The 16,755-nt window shown below is 36.3% G+C and overlaps 1 protein-coding gene across 6 annotated transcripts; it reads right to left on the bottom strand.

Moving 5' to 3' along the window:
- Positions 1-254: 254 nt before the first annotated feature.
- Positions 255-13,912, bottom strand: slc26a6.1 (solute carrier family 26 member 6, tandem duplicate 1). Of its 6 annotated transcripts, XM_087263470.1 has the most exons (18): positions 13,773-13,912; positions 13,552-13,689; positions 12,425-12,537; positions 11,072-11,217; positions 10,595-10,759; positions 6,727-6,873; positions 5,689-5,771; positions 5,412-5,559; positions 5,203-5,316; positions 3,914-3,991; positions 3,742-3,837; positions 3,536-3,642; positions 3,378-3,447; positions 2,074-2,163; positions 1,719-1,859; positions 1,469-1,523; positions 804-913; positions 529-698 (listed from the first exon to the last, which is right to left on the bottom strand). In XM_087263470.1, exons 1-18 carry the CDS (start codon positions 13,910-13,912, stop codon positions 669-671), a joined length of 1,971 nt encoding a protein of 656 aa, XP_087119596.1. In that variant the 3' UTR covers positions 529-668. The 6 variants fall into 6 exon arrangements, 4 of the variants coding, with proteins under 4 accessions (NP_001410199.1, XP_087119596.1, XP_087119595.1 ...); NM_001423270.1 differs by lacking the exons at positions 13,552-13,689; positions 13,773-13,912 and having other exon boundaries at positions 255-698; positions 12,425-12,972; XR_015497158.1 differs by lacking the exons at positions 13,552-13,689; positions 13,773-13,912 and having other exon boundaries at positions 3,536-3,649; positions 12,425-12,980.
- Between the last annotated feature and the right edge of the window lie 2,843 nt (positions 13,913-16,755).

Below are 16,755 nucleotides of genomic sequence, written 5' to 3'. Positions count from 1 at the left end.
ATACAGTTAAAGTCAGAATTATTAGCCCCCTATTAAATTAGTTTTTCTTTTTTAAATATTTCCCAAATGATGTTTGAGCAAGGAAATTTTTTTTGTCTGATCATATTTTTTCTTCAGGAGAAAGTCTTATTTGTTTTATTTCAGCTAGAATAAAAGCAGTTTTTAATTTTTGTAAAACTATTTTGAGGTCAAAATTATTAGCCCCTTTAAGCTAAATATTTTTTGTTTGTCTACAGAACAAACCATCGTTACACAATAACCTGCCTAGTTACCCTAATTAATCTAGTTAAGCCTTTAAATGTTAGAAGTGTCTTGAAAAATCACTAGTAAAATATTATTTACTCTCATCGTTATTTACTGTTACTTAGTTCAAAAACTGAACTGAAATGAATTGCAATGAGCTGGTGCAGTTTGACTATTCTTAGATGAACTCCATGTTGTTTTGCACATAAATTATTTCTTCATCATCAAACTTAACATGACAATAATAAATGATAATGTTGCATAACAGATATGAAGTAAACAATGTTTTGAGGACACTTTATATTTTATAGTAAAAGGTTGACTAATCATGGTCATATCACCATGATGCTGCATATCACCATGATGAGAGTTCTTGTAGATTGATGTGTTTGCCATCAGTCATTAAAGGAAGAGTTCGTTACAGTTCACAACTCTGTAACTTCTGTGCCAATATTCTAAAAATAGATGCAAAATTGAATCAGAAGGGAATTAAAACAGCCCAACACAAACTAAAAGAGCAAAAATGCAGCGTAAAATAACTTTTTATAAAACATACACACCTGTAGTCCTTGATAGTGCAAGACTGCATGATGCACTGAAGGGAAAAATGAAGAAAGAGACAGAAGATCTGGAACTAAACCATGACTCTTCATCTGAGACAGTAAACCATCTAGAGACAAAGGGAATGAAAATATATGTATAGTAAATATATGAATGCATTATGGCAAGAAAAAAAAGGGTTTTACACATGGTTTTGGGAATCTCTTTTATATAATTTAAAATTCCAACACCACAAACTGTCTTTTGTAAATCATGAGGTAGGCTATATAAATACCCATAAAATATGAACATAAAAAGGAATAATATGAAGATAATCATAATAAAACTGTAAGTGTGATCAATGTAAGTTCTAATTTAAGACAGATTTGTGACTCAGTTCTAAAGTAAAAAGTCTGTTTTGAGAAAACAGTCTTTGAAATATGTATATAATTGAATTATACAGACACCAATTGATAAAGTACAATTAAGGAACCGCTTAAAAGTATGGAAGTTTTCTTTGCTTTGATGGGAAAAAAAACACCCTGAAAGCCCTAAATCTCAAAATAGACAGGTGCATGATAAAAATGCTTGCACTGTCTCGTCTTAAATGTGTAAAACATGGTTAAACTCCCACTGAAAGCCACAGTACAAATAAATACAAAATTGAACGTGTGAGATGCATAACCTGGAGATGCAGCACAGAAAAACAAAGTCTGCTTGTTCTCAAAGTCCTGCAGCACCTGTGACCCAGAGAGAGCAGTAAGACACGCACGTCTGCGCTCAAACTTAAATCACACACAATGACATGCAGAATCTCAGCTATTATTCATTGGTGAGGAGTTAATGAGAGTCAGTAATGGGTAACCAATTCTGCTCTTCTCCGGTGAAAATAAATCACTTCTGCGTGTGGTTATGTGCTTTTTTGTGCCACTGACTGATTTAAATGAGCCCATAGCCACCGAGTCCATGAAGGTGACACCGCTGAGCTCCAGAATCACACAATGTTGGGCACTTGAAGCCCCCTGCTGATTTGGAGGACACATTTCTGGATTCTCCTTAATGCCTTTAGTGACTGCCTTAATATATAGCACATAGAAATGAAAGATATAGGCAAGGCAAGTTTATTTAAATAGCACATTTCATACACAGTGGCAATTCAAAGTACTTTAAATACACAGGAATAAAAGAGATAAGCAAAAGGAAATTAAAAACAAATAATAAAAAATAAAAACAGATAAAAATCTGTTAAAACTTAAAATAGAAAGCAGGAAGATATAATGAAGGTTGTACCTGTTTAAGTGATGTGAAGGTCTGATCTGCATTTGCATAGTAAAGTGGGTTAAAACAGGAGAACACAGTCACTCCAGGCACCTGGATTGCCTAAAACCCACAAAATTCATTAAATTATAAGCATGTATTATAGTTTTACTACATGACTCCTACGATACATATATTTGTTCAAAAATACAGTCTCATTTTTTAATAGTTAATCATTACTTCAGTCTAATTACTCCAAAGAACATGCATACTGTAGATACTTAAATGCTATAGAAAAATGAACACGTTTTGTATTATAATACTATGTTTACCGATACAGGACATTACATTACTTAAAAATAATATCACTAGCTGATTATTCAGGGATATCTGCAGATACCAGAGTGTAGAATCCAGTTGAGTGACTAATAATTACCTTATAAATATATTTTATCAGAAATATGTGCTGGTTACTGTCAGGATTCTGCCACTTCGATCTTGTTAATCCTTGTTTTGGTGGCAGAGTCCAGACACTAGTCCTGCCTTGTCTAGAATGTTGTGCTCGGCTCGAGTTTTTTCTGGTCAAGCACATATATTTCCTGTCATTGTCTGTCTTCGTCTTTGTATGAGCGCCGTCTTGGCTGCGGTGAGGTCCAGGCGTGCTCGGGATGCACACTCTTGTCCTGGTGGGTTTGTTGTTTTGTTTTCCGGATGGTGTTTTCATTCTCAGCAGTCCAGTCTAGTTGGTTTTGGTTGGCGTTGGCATCGGAACACGCATGTAGCATGTGTGAGTGCATGGTAATTTTTATTTCTTATGTACTCTTGTATTCTATGTGGCAGTGTGCTTCAGTGTTGTGTTTGCCCAGTCAAGTTTGCTTGTTTATTTGTTTTGTTTATGTTTTCCCCCTCAGAATTGTTTTTGATGTTGTTTGTTTTATTTTTCATTCATTCATTTTCTTTTCAGCTTAGTCTCTTTATAAATCTGGGGACACCACAGCAAAGTGAACCACAAAATTATCCAGCATATGCTTTACGCAGCGGATGCACTTTCAGCTGCAACCCAACAATAGGAAACACCCATACATTCTTACATTCACACTCAAATTTAGTTTATTCAAATTACCTATAGTGTATGTCTTTGGACTGTGGAGAAAACCGGAGCACCTGGAGGAAACCCACGTGAACATGTGGGAGAACATGCAAACTCCATACAGAAATGCCAACTGACCCAGCCAAGGTTTGAACCAGCAACCTCCTTGCTGTGAGGCGACATTGCTACCCACTGCACCACTGCGCCGCTGAACCTTGTTTTTAGAAGGTCATTATGTGTACACTACCTTTGAGTATTTATCCAGATCTCTGTAACAGTCTGTGCCAGCAATATGCCCAAGAATCGCAGACTTCGCCCTGAGATTATTCAGAAAGCAAAAGAACAAGTGTTAGTATGAGAACGATGAGAAAATAAATATTACAGATAAATATGCAGATGACTCACCTTTGTATCCTGAAGACGATGGTCAGGAGAGAGAACACAACTGCAATGCCGAGCCCCAGGTCCAGATTAAACACCAGGGCACTGAGCAGCGTTACTACCCACACTACCTGCAGCCTCAGTGGGAAGCACACACAGGAAACACCTTGGATCAGAGGCCGGAGCTGAAATCTGATAGAGGTATACTTTTGTCAGTTAAGTATACTTACCAAGTCCATGCGGTCTGTATTCCAAAGCTTGGGCACTTCTTTCACTTGTGCAAAAACCCCTTGGAGATTCACTAAAATAATGACAGCCAAAACTGTCTGGAACAAACAAAAAGTCACCATAAAAGCATGCTTTATATAATAAATACTTTCTAATTGAAGGAGGAAAAAGGACCTTTGGTAGCTGCTGAAAAAGTGGGCCTAATTTCAGCAAAATCAACAGAATTACTAGTGAAGACACAAGAGAAGACATCTGAGGAAAAAAAAGACAGAATAAAAGTTTTACTACATTGACCTTTATCTAAAAGTAGGCCTTTTTACAGTAAAGATTGGTTTCAACTCAATAGAAAATTCAATAAAAATAAGGAATAAAAATAGCTATTGTCTCAATCTTAGCAGTTTTAAACCTATTTCACCAAAAAGTAAAAATTAACTCACAATTTACTCACCCTCAACCCTTAAGTTAAAGACAAAAGAAGATATTTTGAAGAAAGCTGGAAAGCGGTAACCATTAACTTTCATGGTATATGTTTTTCTTACAATGAAAGTGAATGGTTACAGTTTTCTAGCTTGCTTTAAAATATCTTCTTTTTGTGTTCAAAAAAGGATTAAACTCAAACAGGTTTGGAACAAGTAAAGGGTTAATAAACAATGGCAGAATTCTCAATTTTGGGTGAACTATCTATTTATTAAAATCTATAATGTTTCATGTAATCACTGCCTATGTAGAATCCAGTCGAGCAACTGATAACTCATTCTAAAGTACATTTCATCACACATTTGGGCTGATTACTTTGTTCTGGAAATCTTGATGTATTTTTTGTAGCAGAAAACCTTTATACTCTGTCATATTTGATCAATTTTGTGCATCCTGGCTGTAGAAAAGTATTAATTGCTGAAACAAAACAAGTTACATACAAATTCTGAAAGAACATAATAATTCTCTCCATCTCAGCGAGATGTTTTAGAGCAGGGGTCACCAATCTCAGTCCTGGAGGGCTGGTGTCCCTGCAGTGTTTAGCTCCAACTTGCTTCAACACACCTGCCTGGATGTTACAAGTATACCTAGCAAGACCTTGATTAGCTTGTTCAGGTGTGTTTGATAAGGGTTGGAGCTAAGATCTGCAGGACATCAGCCCTCCAGGAATAAGTTTGGTGATCACTGATTTAGAGCAACTGGTTTCCAACATAAACAGAAAACACATCACTCAAATTAGCAATAAAAAGCAGTGCGTACAAAATATTTTCCCCCTCAGGGTAGTATGTACTTAATTTATTCTGAAACTTACTGAAGTATGTTAAATATTGTACGAATGTATTACAACTGAAAGTATAGAAGCATTCACATTCTTGCATTCAGACAGGAATGCAATCCTCCCAGATGATATGTTTTTTTTTGCAAACAGTAAGAAAATTGTTATGCATGTACAGTACATCTGACAGTAACACAAGATTGTTTTTCACCTGAGTTTTCCCTCCTGTGCTCTCCTGCACTGTGCTGCGGGATATGGATCCACTTACTGGAAAACACTGGAACACCCCCCCAATAGAGTTACACAGACCCATCGCCAACAGCTCCTACAGGAGGGAGAGACTATTCATCATATGACAGAGGGGGCGCTACAATATGAGCATCTACACTATAGAAACAAACTGTTAAATTTACAAATTACCTGATTGCTGTGAAAGGGATACCCGTGTTTATGAGCAAACATCATGCCTAGTGAAGCTTGGAAACCATAGCCAACCACCGCCAGCGCAAGAGCTGTTGACACCAGCTCCTGAGAGAAGGAAAATGATGGAAGGGAGGGAGGTGACAGACTTCGAGATCAACATAAATCGAGAAAATGGGACAAATAAAAGAGAGGAAGGTAGAAGGGAGAGAATTAGTTTTAAAACCTAAATACTTGGTGCTAATGGTTTTGTAAAGAGATATGGCACTGTGCTGACCCGGTCGGTATGGGTCCAATGATCTGTATTCCATACTGACCCGACAAATCCAACTGCACTGATGACAGAGTGGCAAAGATAATCTAGAAACATTAAGAAACCATATTAGTGTTGGAAAGATACAGTCAGAGTTACTAAAGTTATTCAAACACTTTGGAATACAGTTACGTTTCTTAACATTAGTAAACTGCATTAACAATAAAAACAAAACTGTTTTAAAGCATTTATTAATCATGGGTAATATCATGTCAACATGTCAAGCTATTTTAAAATCAAAAGCTAATGTGAACAAACAATGAGCGGCTGTATTTATATTAAAACAAACAATATAACAAACATATGACATGTGCTGTTGGTGAATTGATTGTTTATGGTGTTTCCCAGTACAGGGTTGCGACTGGAAGAAAACATATGCCGAAATAGTTGGCGACTAATTCCGTTGTGGCGACCTCTGAAATAGAGACTAAGTCTGAAAAGCCTGAAAAATGAATTACTTATATTAATTATATGTAAATAAAATAAGATTTGTTAATGTTTACAGATCTCTATGCACTAAAACATCTAGGCATAAAACCATTTTTTTCCGCAGCTCTTATATATAGTTAGCACATTAGCTGCTAGCTGTTTTTTATCGTCATAAACAATACAGTATTATATGTTTATGGTCTCTGTAACCTTAAAATGCAACTTATTATGTATATATATATTTTAGTTTCTTATTTTTACAGAAATAAACATGTGTTAAAGCAGTCAACAATGTAAATATTGCACAAAATCTTGTTTAACAATTCATATATATCATAAACAATAAATTTATTGATAAATAAATAATTAATAAAAAAGTATTTTTATGTTATTTCTTTTTATTTCTTTGTAAATAAAAAAAATATTCCTTGTTTGTTTTTGAGAATAAGTAAAACCATTCTGATTCCAAAGAATACTCAATTAAGGACTCAATACTTTCTAATTTCTCATGACCAGCAAGAACTAAAATAATCGAAAAAAAATATTGTGGAGTTAGTTTGTGTGTGTGCCCACCAGCACCAGCTCCCATGGAACAGGGAATCGAGTGCTCCAGCGTGAATTCACCATCTTGCCACCAACAAGTACCACCAGTGAGATGAAGGAGACCACCAGTGTCGCCGGTAAAACTCTTCTGATCCCAGACACGATGCTGGAAAACATCTGAAAGACACACATGAGCATTCAGCCATGGCCACAGCCAGGAAGTCTGAGGATTGTAAAGAAATGTACAATAATAATGGCTACATATGCAATTCTTATACAATAAAGAAACTCACTGCATCAACAATTTGTTTACACGACTAATTATATATAGTTTACACACATACCTTGCAAAATCTGCAAAATGTGAATAATTTTATATAAGAAGATATTTCACAAAAAAAAAGATGTTTACTGTGGTCTTTGGATGGTTTAATGACATTAATTGTAAGAGACACAAAACATTACTTACATATTCGGATATTCCTATGCCTTGCTGAAACAGCTATTAGAGACTAGAAGCATACACTAAAAAATTTATCTTAGCTTTCACACAATTGATTTGTGTTGGGGCAACATCAAAAACTTCATTCATTTATTCAGTCATTTTCTTTTCAGCTCGGTCCCTTTATTAATCCGAGGTGGTCACAGCAGAATAAACCGCCAACTTATCCAGCATATGTTTTATGCAGCGGATGCCCTTCAATCTCTGGGAATCCATACACACTCATTAACAAAAATACACTACGGACAATTTAGCCTGCCCAATTCACCTGTACCGCATGTTTTTGGCCTGTGGGGGAAACCGGAGCACCCGGAGGAAACCCACGCGGGGAGAAAATGCAAACTCCACACAGAAACACCAACTGTCCCAGCCAAGGCTCGAACCAGCGACCTACTTGCTGTGAGGCGACAGCATTACCTACTGCACACCGCATCGCCCACATCAAAAACTTAAGTTATCTCATTAGTTTATTACAAATTTGAATAGATTGAACATAAAACAATCAAGCTGTCCCAAAAATACCTCAAGATTAGTGTTGTTTCAGCTCATTTCAAATAAGCAGCTTGAACAAACAGCAAACATATTTTTTTGAGTGTAAGAGACGGCAGAGACATCTTAACAGAGAGTTTGCAGAGGTCAAGGGTGATCTACTAAAGATGGTCAGTTTAATAGTTACAGTAAAGGGGAACACATTGTTCAACGGAAGCTCATTTTAAATTACTGCAATCGAAGACTAGAGGAAGTTTGGGAGACTTATCAGGAGAGGAGGATGTTCTTCACCGATTAGGAACAATGGCCCTGGATGAGAAGACCTTGAGCGACCTGCCCAAGAGCTGATAAACAAATGCTTTGCTATGCTTAACTGTGCTTCCTGACACATATATCTTACTGTATGATTGTAGTAGACCATAAAAGTGTATAACCCTAGTTCGTGCAGAAGGACTTATTACTTTGCTTTAAAGATGAAAAGGATTTATTTTCTCTATTTACATAGCAAAGTCATTTCATTACAATGGTTTGATTAACATTTGTAGAAAGAGTAATACATACATTTTTAATCTCATTTTAATTTATCTCATACATTTTAAGTTCATGGGCATGAATAATGTATAAAAGGCTGGAGCATAGAGACTAGAAGTCTGCTTTAACAGCCTTCTGTATATTGTAAGTCTTAAGAACCTTGTTCTCAATGAAGAATAAGGAAGAGGATTTAGTTTTGTCATTGCATTTGTTTAATTTATCTCATTTATTCATTCATTTTCTTTTCGGCTTATTCCCTTTATTAATCAGGGGTCACCACAGCGGAATGAACTGCCAACTTATCCAGCATATGTTTTACACAGCGGATGTACAGTAGCTTATCCAATTCACATTAACCCCATGTCTTTGGACTTGTGGGGGAAACCAGAGCACCCGGAGGAAACCCACGTGAACACAGGGAGAACATGCAAACTCCACACAGAAATGCCAACTGGCCCAGCCAAAATACGATCCTAAACAAAACTCTAACTCAGAAATATAGTGAGGATCCTGACACTACTTTATTTATTAGGGTAAAAAAATTAAGGAATTCAGCACGTAGCGTATAGTCCACAAGAGAAAATAATAGTTTACACGCATTTGATTGTTCTCTGAATGACCAGCAGTTGTATTTGTTTTTGTTTACTGATGGTTGTTCACGAGTTCATCATTTCATCAGTTCAATCGCTGCTGTTCTTCAGCAAAAGTCCTTCAGGTTCCACAAATTCTTTGGTTTTTTAGCATTTTATGATTTTGGGATCACTGAGGACAACTGAGGGACTCTTATGATTCTTCTTCAGAAAAAGAAAACAATTCATTCAGCCAGGGGAGATAATGTGTTTTAAATTGGAAGATCTGGGTGAATTTAACTCGCTTTGACATCTGGGAAATGTTTTATCGACATGCAAGTATTTTCTGTAGCTTCTAAACTACAAAACTACATTAAAGCATCTACATTCGGTTCAAAAGTTTTTACCCCCTCCCAATATGTTTTCCTTGTGGAGCATCAATGAGTGTTTGACCTTTCTGTAATAGTTGCATATGAGTCAACTCCCAGTTTTTATCAATAAGAAATGGTGTATGTGAGATAAATAATAATAACATATGAATATTAAAGAGTCCCTATTGTGGGTTTTCGAAAATGAGCTTGCATGTAGTGTGTAACACAGATCTAAGTGCAGTGAAATATCCAGCTAAGGCTTAAACCTGAAAGTGGACAGTTTTAAAACTATTGATTCATCTAAAAAAAAGAGTCGACTCAGTGGTTAAAATGAATTGTCTTCATAATGAGTCTTTAGCCGTTTCGGTGTGACGTGACTACGAAACATAGTTGTTTTGGGCGCAAACCCGGGAAAGTTTAAACCTGCGTCCCGCCCACTAACACAGCCGAGAAAACAAACAGATCCTGAAGTCATGAGTCAAGAAGATGCTGTGCTTACCAGGATATTATTGGAAGTGTGAGGGGAAATAATTGATTCAGCAGTCTACACACTTACAGTGGGCGATTAATTCATTTGTTAAAGGAAGGATTAGAAAAGACTGGTGTATGAGACTTGTGAGAATGGGCAGACAATACACCAGGGGTGCGTGCAAAATAAGGCCAGTTTATTAGGCACAAAGGCAGCCTGCTACACGCTGGTGAGCACTACAATCCCCCTGGCTGGGGATGGGATCTTTGGGCAAAGCAGATTACAGGTAAGCCCTGAGAACATATAACACTTCACGCAAGAGGTGCCACAGCAATAATTGCAAATAGAAATGATCTAAGTTACAGCTTAGAAAAGTGAATCGGTTTCATTTTCACTGCTAAGTGCCATTCATACTTCCCGTGCGGGGGGTTATGACGGTCACGGAGTTATCGCGCGTGCCCGTCCGCCAGGGGCTTGACAAACCGCGCTGGGCATTTGTCTCACGCCGGGCATTTATCTAGCGGTGAACGCTGTCGACCAATCGCAACAGGCTGTCATCGGTCCAATCAGCGCAGATTAGCTTCGCGCTAAGGAGGGGTTTGGGAAGAAATGTATCACTGAACGATTCATATGGGAGTCGCTGGGATAAATGGGTTAAAATAAATGCATATTATAAGACCATGAAAGTGTTTTTTGACCTTGCGTGCATATCAGACTGTTGTTGGAGACCCATAAAACCGAAATATGACCCTTTTTCATGTACAATATGGGCTCTTTAATGAATCCTTAGAATATGTAGCATGATTTTGTAAATGGTGACATGGCACAGTGGCTTTTCATTTACTCAGCCTGCAATTCAGTCACATGAACTCATTTAGTGACATAATTTAAAACAAACTTTGAACACTTTTTATTTTTGAAGATAAAAAAAAAAAAGATTGGGAACCGAATATTGACTGATGCTCACCCAGACGACAGTCAGCAGGCCTCTATGCCTCTGGATTGAGATGCCCATCAGTAAAGGCAGCTGGTTTATGGCCACATGGACGGCTGCGGCTGTGGTGTATCCACTGACCAGCGGCTTGGACAACCATCGACACACTCCTCCACAGCGCAACACATACAGCACAATCTGAGCAGAGAGAGAGACCCAATGTGAGACCCAATGTGGTCATGTACAGTAATTGGCCCATGAACATTTTCCTGCTTGTTATCGAACTATTTCTTAACTGTAACAAGAGGCAATTCAATCATAACTTAATGTTAAAACAGCTTTCATAACATTATATATCAATATGTGGCTCTTTTTAGATTCTCAGAAGCTATAGAAATAAAAAATGTAAAACAGGAAATACGCTGGGAACATTGTTTTTGTTTACACCCCTTAAAATGGTCTATACAAACACACTAAGGCTGAGGTCATACAGCTGGTGTGTGTGTTTACCTGTATTAGCCCACACAGGATGGTCAGCTGAGACGCAAGAGCCACACGAGCACTATCAGCATGTTGATTCTCTGTGCTGCTGCTGCCGGGGAGAAGCACATCAGCTGTGACTGTGCCCACCATCACAGACATGATGGCAAAAGTGCCTGAGGATCAGACAGATTTTCAGAGTAATCATTTAAAATCTGATGGAAAACTTGATGGACTGTAAAATAAAATTTAAACTAATGATAAATTATGTTTAAGATGCAATTAATCTTTGCTATTTTATTTATTTATTATAAAATGTATCTAATAGCATATTTTCTTGTACATTTTATAATACATTTTGTTTTGCATTAATATTTTTTTGTTTAATAAATACTTTTTTTTCTGTATTTTATTTATTTTATTTTTAAATTATACACATTTTATCCTTCATTATATTTGACTATTTTGATTATATATAGCTGATATAGACTTATTTTTAAACTTTAATTTATGTAAGTATTTGTTTTGTTATTGCAATTTTTGACCTTTTTGGTCATTATTTATTATTTAGAATTATATATTAGTTAAATAGATATTTATTTACATTATATATGTTATATCATAGGCTGCACGGTGGCGCAGTGGGTAGCACTATCGCCTCACAGCAAGCAGGTCACTGGTTTGAGCCTCGGCTCGGTCAGTTGGTGTTTCTGTGTGGAGTCTGCAGAATTTTCTTTTAATTCTCTATTCCGGGCTTTTTACGCAGTGGATGCACTTCCAGCCAAAACGCAGTACTGGGGATAAAAATACATATATATATATATATATATATATATATATATATATATATATATATATATATATATGGTCACACTTTACAATAAGGTTCATTAGTTAATGCATTTACTAAGGGGAACAAACAATGAACAATACATTTACTACTGTATTTGTTCTTGTTAGTTAACGTTAGTTAATGAAAATACAGTAGTTCATTGTTAGTTCATGTTAACTCATGGTGCATTAACTAATGTTAACTAGCATGGACTTGGATGTTAGTAATGCATTAGTAAATGTTCAATTATGATTAATAAATGCTGTACATGTGTTGTTCACGATTAGTTCATCTGTTTGTTAGTAATTGCATTAACTAATGAACCTTACTGTAAAGTGTTACCATATATATATATATATATATATATATATATATATATATATATATATATATATATATATATATATATATATATATATATATATATATATATATATAACAAATCAGCATATAACAAGATTTCGCTTTATGGCATTATTCCTTTCATATCCATTTTTTGTTTGCCAAGAAAACACAATGGAAATGCACCTGCAGAGTGTTTGTTCACTCACCCACAGAGATGTGCTTTGATGTACCAAACACAAAATAGACAAGAACAGGGTAGAAAGATGAATACAGTCCAAACACAGGAGGAACGGCAGTCAGCAGAGCATTAGCCATCCCTACAAGAGAAAAACAAGACAGAAAATGAGCAGTTTGTGTGCAGAGACGTGTGTGCAGTTCAGTACAATAGAATTAGTCATTTTGTCCACATTATCAGTCTGATTTCAAACACAGTGCATTGTGGAGGAAATTATTGGCTGCCAGGCGATAAAGCAGATCTGTAGGTGTCGACAGAGCTGACATTTCAAGTGCTTGCACTCTCAAAAAAAGACTCAAATCAGCATTGACACCTGTACTGAGAAAAGGCTTTATTCAACTAAATAAATTTGTTGTGTGTCATATGTGGGTCAGAGACAGAAAGTGTTTTTTTTTCCTGTAAAAGAAAATTGAAACGCACGCACGCACCCCTGATTGAAAATAATGGATAATTTTTACAAAGATTGACAAAAGTTGCTTGATACATTAAAATAGACAATTTAATTGCATTTATTTATATGCTCCGTTGTATATAACTTTGTAAAATATATAAAAATATATAATTTTGTATATTTATATATATATACATATATATATATATATATATATATATATATATATATATATATATATATATATATATATATATATATATATATATATGTGTGTGTGTGTGTGTGTGTGTGTGTATACACACATATATATAGTACAATATAATTTAATATGTAGCTACATTTCAATGCTTTACCATAGTTTGTAATGTTTAACTTTTCATATTTGAAATTAATATTTGATTTAATACTGTACTTTATATAGCCTATGTTTTAGAGTTAAAGTATTTTGTTATTTATATATTTTTATAACTTTTTTGTGTTTATTTGCAAAAAAAAAAAGCAAAACAAATTGTAAAACAGATGTGTCTGGTTTGTTGATTCTTTCATATATTATTGCTTTATTTTGTTGCTATTTATTAATATGTTTATCTAATTTTATTTTATTCACTTAAAGAAATACCAATGAAGTACTATACTTTTGTCAACTACTTTAACATCTACATAACAAATAGCTATAGGACTATCCCAGATGAACGTCCTTCCCTTGCGGTAAATGCATGATCCCCACACTGATGCCCGAGATCAGATCTCCGAGCGCGTCTCTCCTAATCGAGTACCGCGGCAGCCATGACAGCAGTGGAGCTGCAGACAGAACACACATCCTCAGCCTCGCCCATGAACACCTGAACCACAAAAACACACACATTACCGTCTCTTTCTGGTGCTTAAATAAACTTTCTACAGACACCCGACATCCCGGACTTACCAGCGCTCCTCCTTCAGTTTCCCCCAAACTGAGCGCCTCTGCTTCGGCCTGCGCTGCCCCTGGATGTCGAGATGGGATTCATTTAAACCATAAACCACACTGACACTGTTGTCACTCGGCGAAAAACCCTCATTGTCCATCTGTGAACACGAGAAACCGTGGATAAAATATAAAGTCATAAACAGAGATTATTTTTGAGGACATGAACTATTGGAACAAATCGTCGATTATTAACCGGCCTCACAAGTTAACAGTGGCTGTAATTGAAGATATTGATAATTAAGTGTCTTCGAAGGGTTATTTACAGTCTGTAATCCAGCATTTATCCTGAGATCAGTGAAAGCGCCTGTCTTCGACCAAAGGTGAAAGATTTTAATCGGCCACTCCTGAGAGCAGAGATCATATTACACAACATCACATGAGCGAGGGCTGGTGCTCAACCTGTCGCTGCTTTTACTGAAGTACTTCATTTAATAATGTTCCCCAGATAATGACTGGCCAATTATAAAGTTTCCTTGTGGGAGGCACGGCTGTAATATCCAATGAGAACATGCAGAACTCTTCAACAAATGCTTATTTAACAAAAAAGTTGTCTACTCACTAAAAATGTCTGGTTAACTGTTAGTGTTATTATGGACAAACCCAAATTTAATTGCAAAAATAACTCAACATTAAAGTTTGTCTGCATTTGACCCAACTTTGGATTGAACAACCCAACATTTTTTTGTGTGTGTATTATATCTATCTACTGAAAACTAATTTACAGTTTAAGACTATTGATTAAAGCCTTATTTGTGTGATGAAAAAATAAATGCTTCAGAAAGCAATGTTGCCACAATATACATTTAACAAGCAAGTACATACAACAAATTTATTACATAACTGTGGACATATATCTCATTTTTATTTAGTGTAACTGATTAAAGTGGAGACTGACGGGTTAAAGTGTGTAAGTACATCAAAAAGCCAAACTGATAAGAGATGAAAGCTGCACACGTGAGGACAGGTGACTGCGCAAGAAAGCTGTAATAAAAAGAAAATAAGCTTATCATCAATTAGTTTCTTACCTTGTCTAGAGAGTTCCCTGAATTCTGTCCCGTCTGTCCTGAGGAAACCACTTTACTACCCCTGTGCACATGACCTGAGCAGATCAACTAAACCCCAGGACACCTGTGGAATGGATGAACTCTCTTGTATTATTGTTTTTTGTTCTTTAATATTGTCTTGTGTTTTCTTCACCCTGCATAATAATCTCTGTGGTCATTTTCTGCAGTTCTGTGCTCCATTGGTTTATAGGAGGTGACCGTGCTTAACATCAGATGCCAAAAACAGTAGTAAAAGCTCACACCCACACATGCTCTAAATATACATGTAATGAGCCTTTTACAAATGCATGAAAAAAGTGGGGAAATTCCATTACTCAGTATATATTTTTCCACTACTTTATTCCACCATTTTATTAAAACAAAACAAATACTGAAATAAAAACTGGTTTAAACAGTCCATTCATCAAAAAATCTAAAAATTAAAAACATTTGTTTCAACAAACGTGATTTTCAACATTGCTAACAGTGTTTGATGTAACTAGTTAGTTACAAAGTAATTAGGCTGGCTTGTCAAAGCCAGACTACTGAAATGCTATTTAAACTTATTATTATATTTTTTATTATTCTTCTGAGACTAAATTTCTGACTCTATCTCCTCCTAGAGCTTTTGAGCTATTACCACCAAACTTGCTCCAGACCTCCAAACTATTCTGACTCGTGTTGCTATATCTCCTCAGACTGATCCGACTTTCGGTTTTCCGAAAAACGTCCCGGGACTGTCGGAAAAATCCCATAGGCTTAACATTGGATCAAACTTTGTGAGCTCATAACTCTGCGTCAGACTGTCACACAGACTTCTAACTGGGCTCATTTAACTCAGACTATCAAACTGCCAATGACTAATCACCTTTAAACTTTCTAGCCACGCCCTAGCAACCACTTTTTGACCCTAGTAACTGTCCCATAGACTTCTATTCAAAAGACTCTCATTGACTTAACATGGGATCAAACTTTATGAGCTCATAACTCTGCATCAGACTGTCCTACAGACTAATGGCTGAGCTCATTTAACTCAGACTACCAAACTGCCAATAACTGATGAGCTTTTAACTTTCTAGCCACACCCCTAACTACCACATACTGCACCCTAGCAACTGTCCCGTAGATTTCCATTACAAAAGACTCTCATTGACTTAACATGGGATCAAACTTTGTGAGCTCATAACTCTGCATCAGACTGTCATAGAGACTAATGGCTGAGCTCATTTAACTCAGTCTAGCCAGCAGCCAATCACTGATGGCCTTTTAACTTTCTAGCCACACCCCTAACTACCACATACTGCACCCTAGCAACTGTCCTATAGACTGTAATTAGCTGTGCTATTAAATGCTTATAATTCTAACATGCTAATGACATGCCAATCATGCTAGCAACATGCTACTCATATGCTAATCATGCTAATGACATGCTAACTCATACTGGAAACATGCTAATGACATGCTAATTTGTACTAGAATTATGCTAGTAACATGCTAATTCATACTAGACTCACGTTAATAACTGGCCTACATGCATATCTTTGCTTAGCAGTGTCCTATTGACTTGGGGGATGGCTCATCTGACTCACACAACCAATGAGCATCTCAATATGATAATGAAGCTCACAAGCCACGCCCCCAAATTGATTCCATAGACTTCCATTAAAATAGGCCAAGATGCATATCTTTGCATAGCAGTGTCATAGAGACATGGGAGTTGGTTCATTTGACTTAGACAGCCAACCACATTCAAGTTCACTCTGTAACCTCGCCCATAGCAACAAAACAGAGTACCCTAACAACCATTCATCAACAGCTATATCCCAGCATCGGAACATCGTAGAGACTTGGGGATTGGCTTGTTTGACTAATGCTAGCAAACGGAACTTCCTATATGC

The sequence above is a fragment of the Danio rerio genome, chromosome 8, assembly GCF_052040795.2.
Source record: "Danio rerio strain M-AB ecotype USA chromosome 8, GRCz13ab, whole genome shotgun sequence".
Lineage (NCBI taxonomy): Eukaryota > Metazoa > Chordata > Actinopteri > Cypriniformes > Danionidae > Danio > Danio rerio.
Note: the sequence above shows the minus strand (reverse complement) of the source record. Positions and strands in the feature narration are given on the sequence as shown.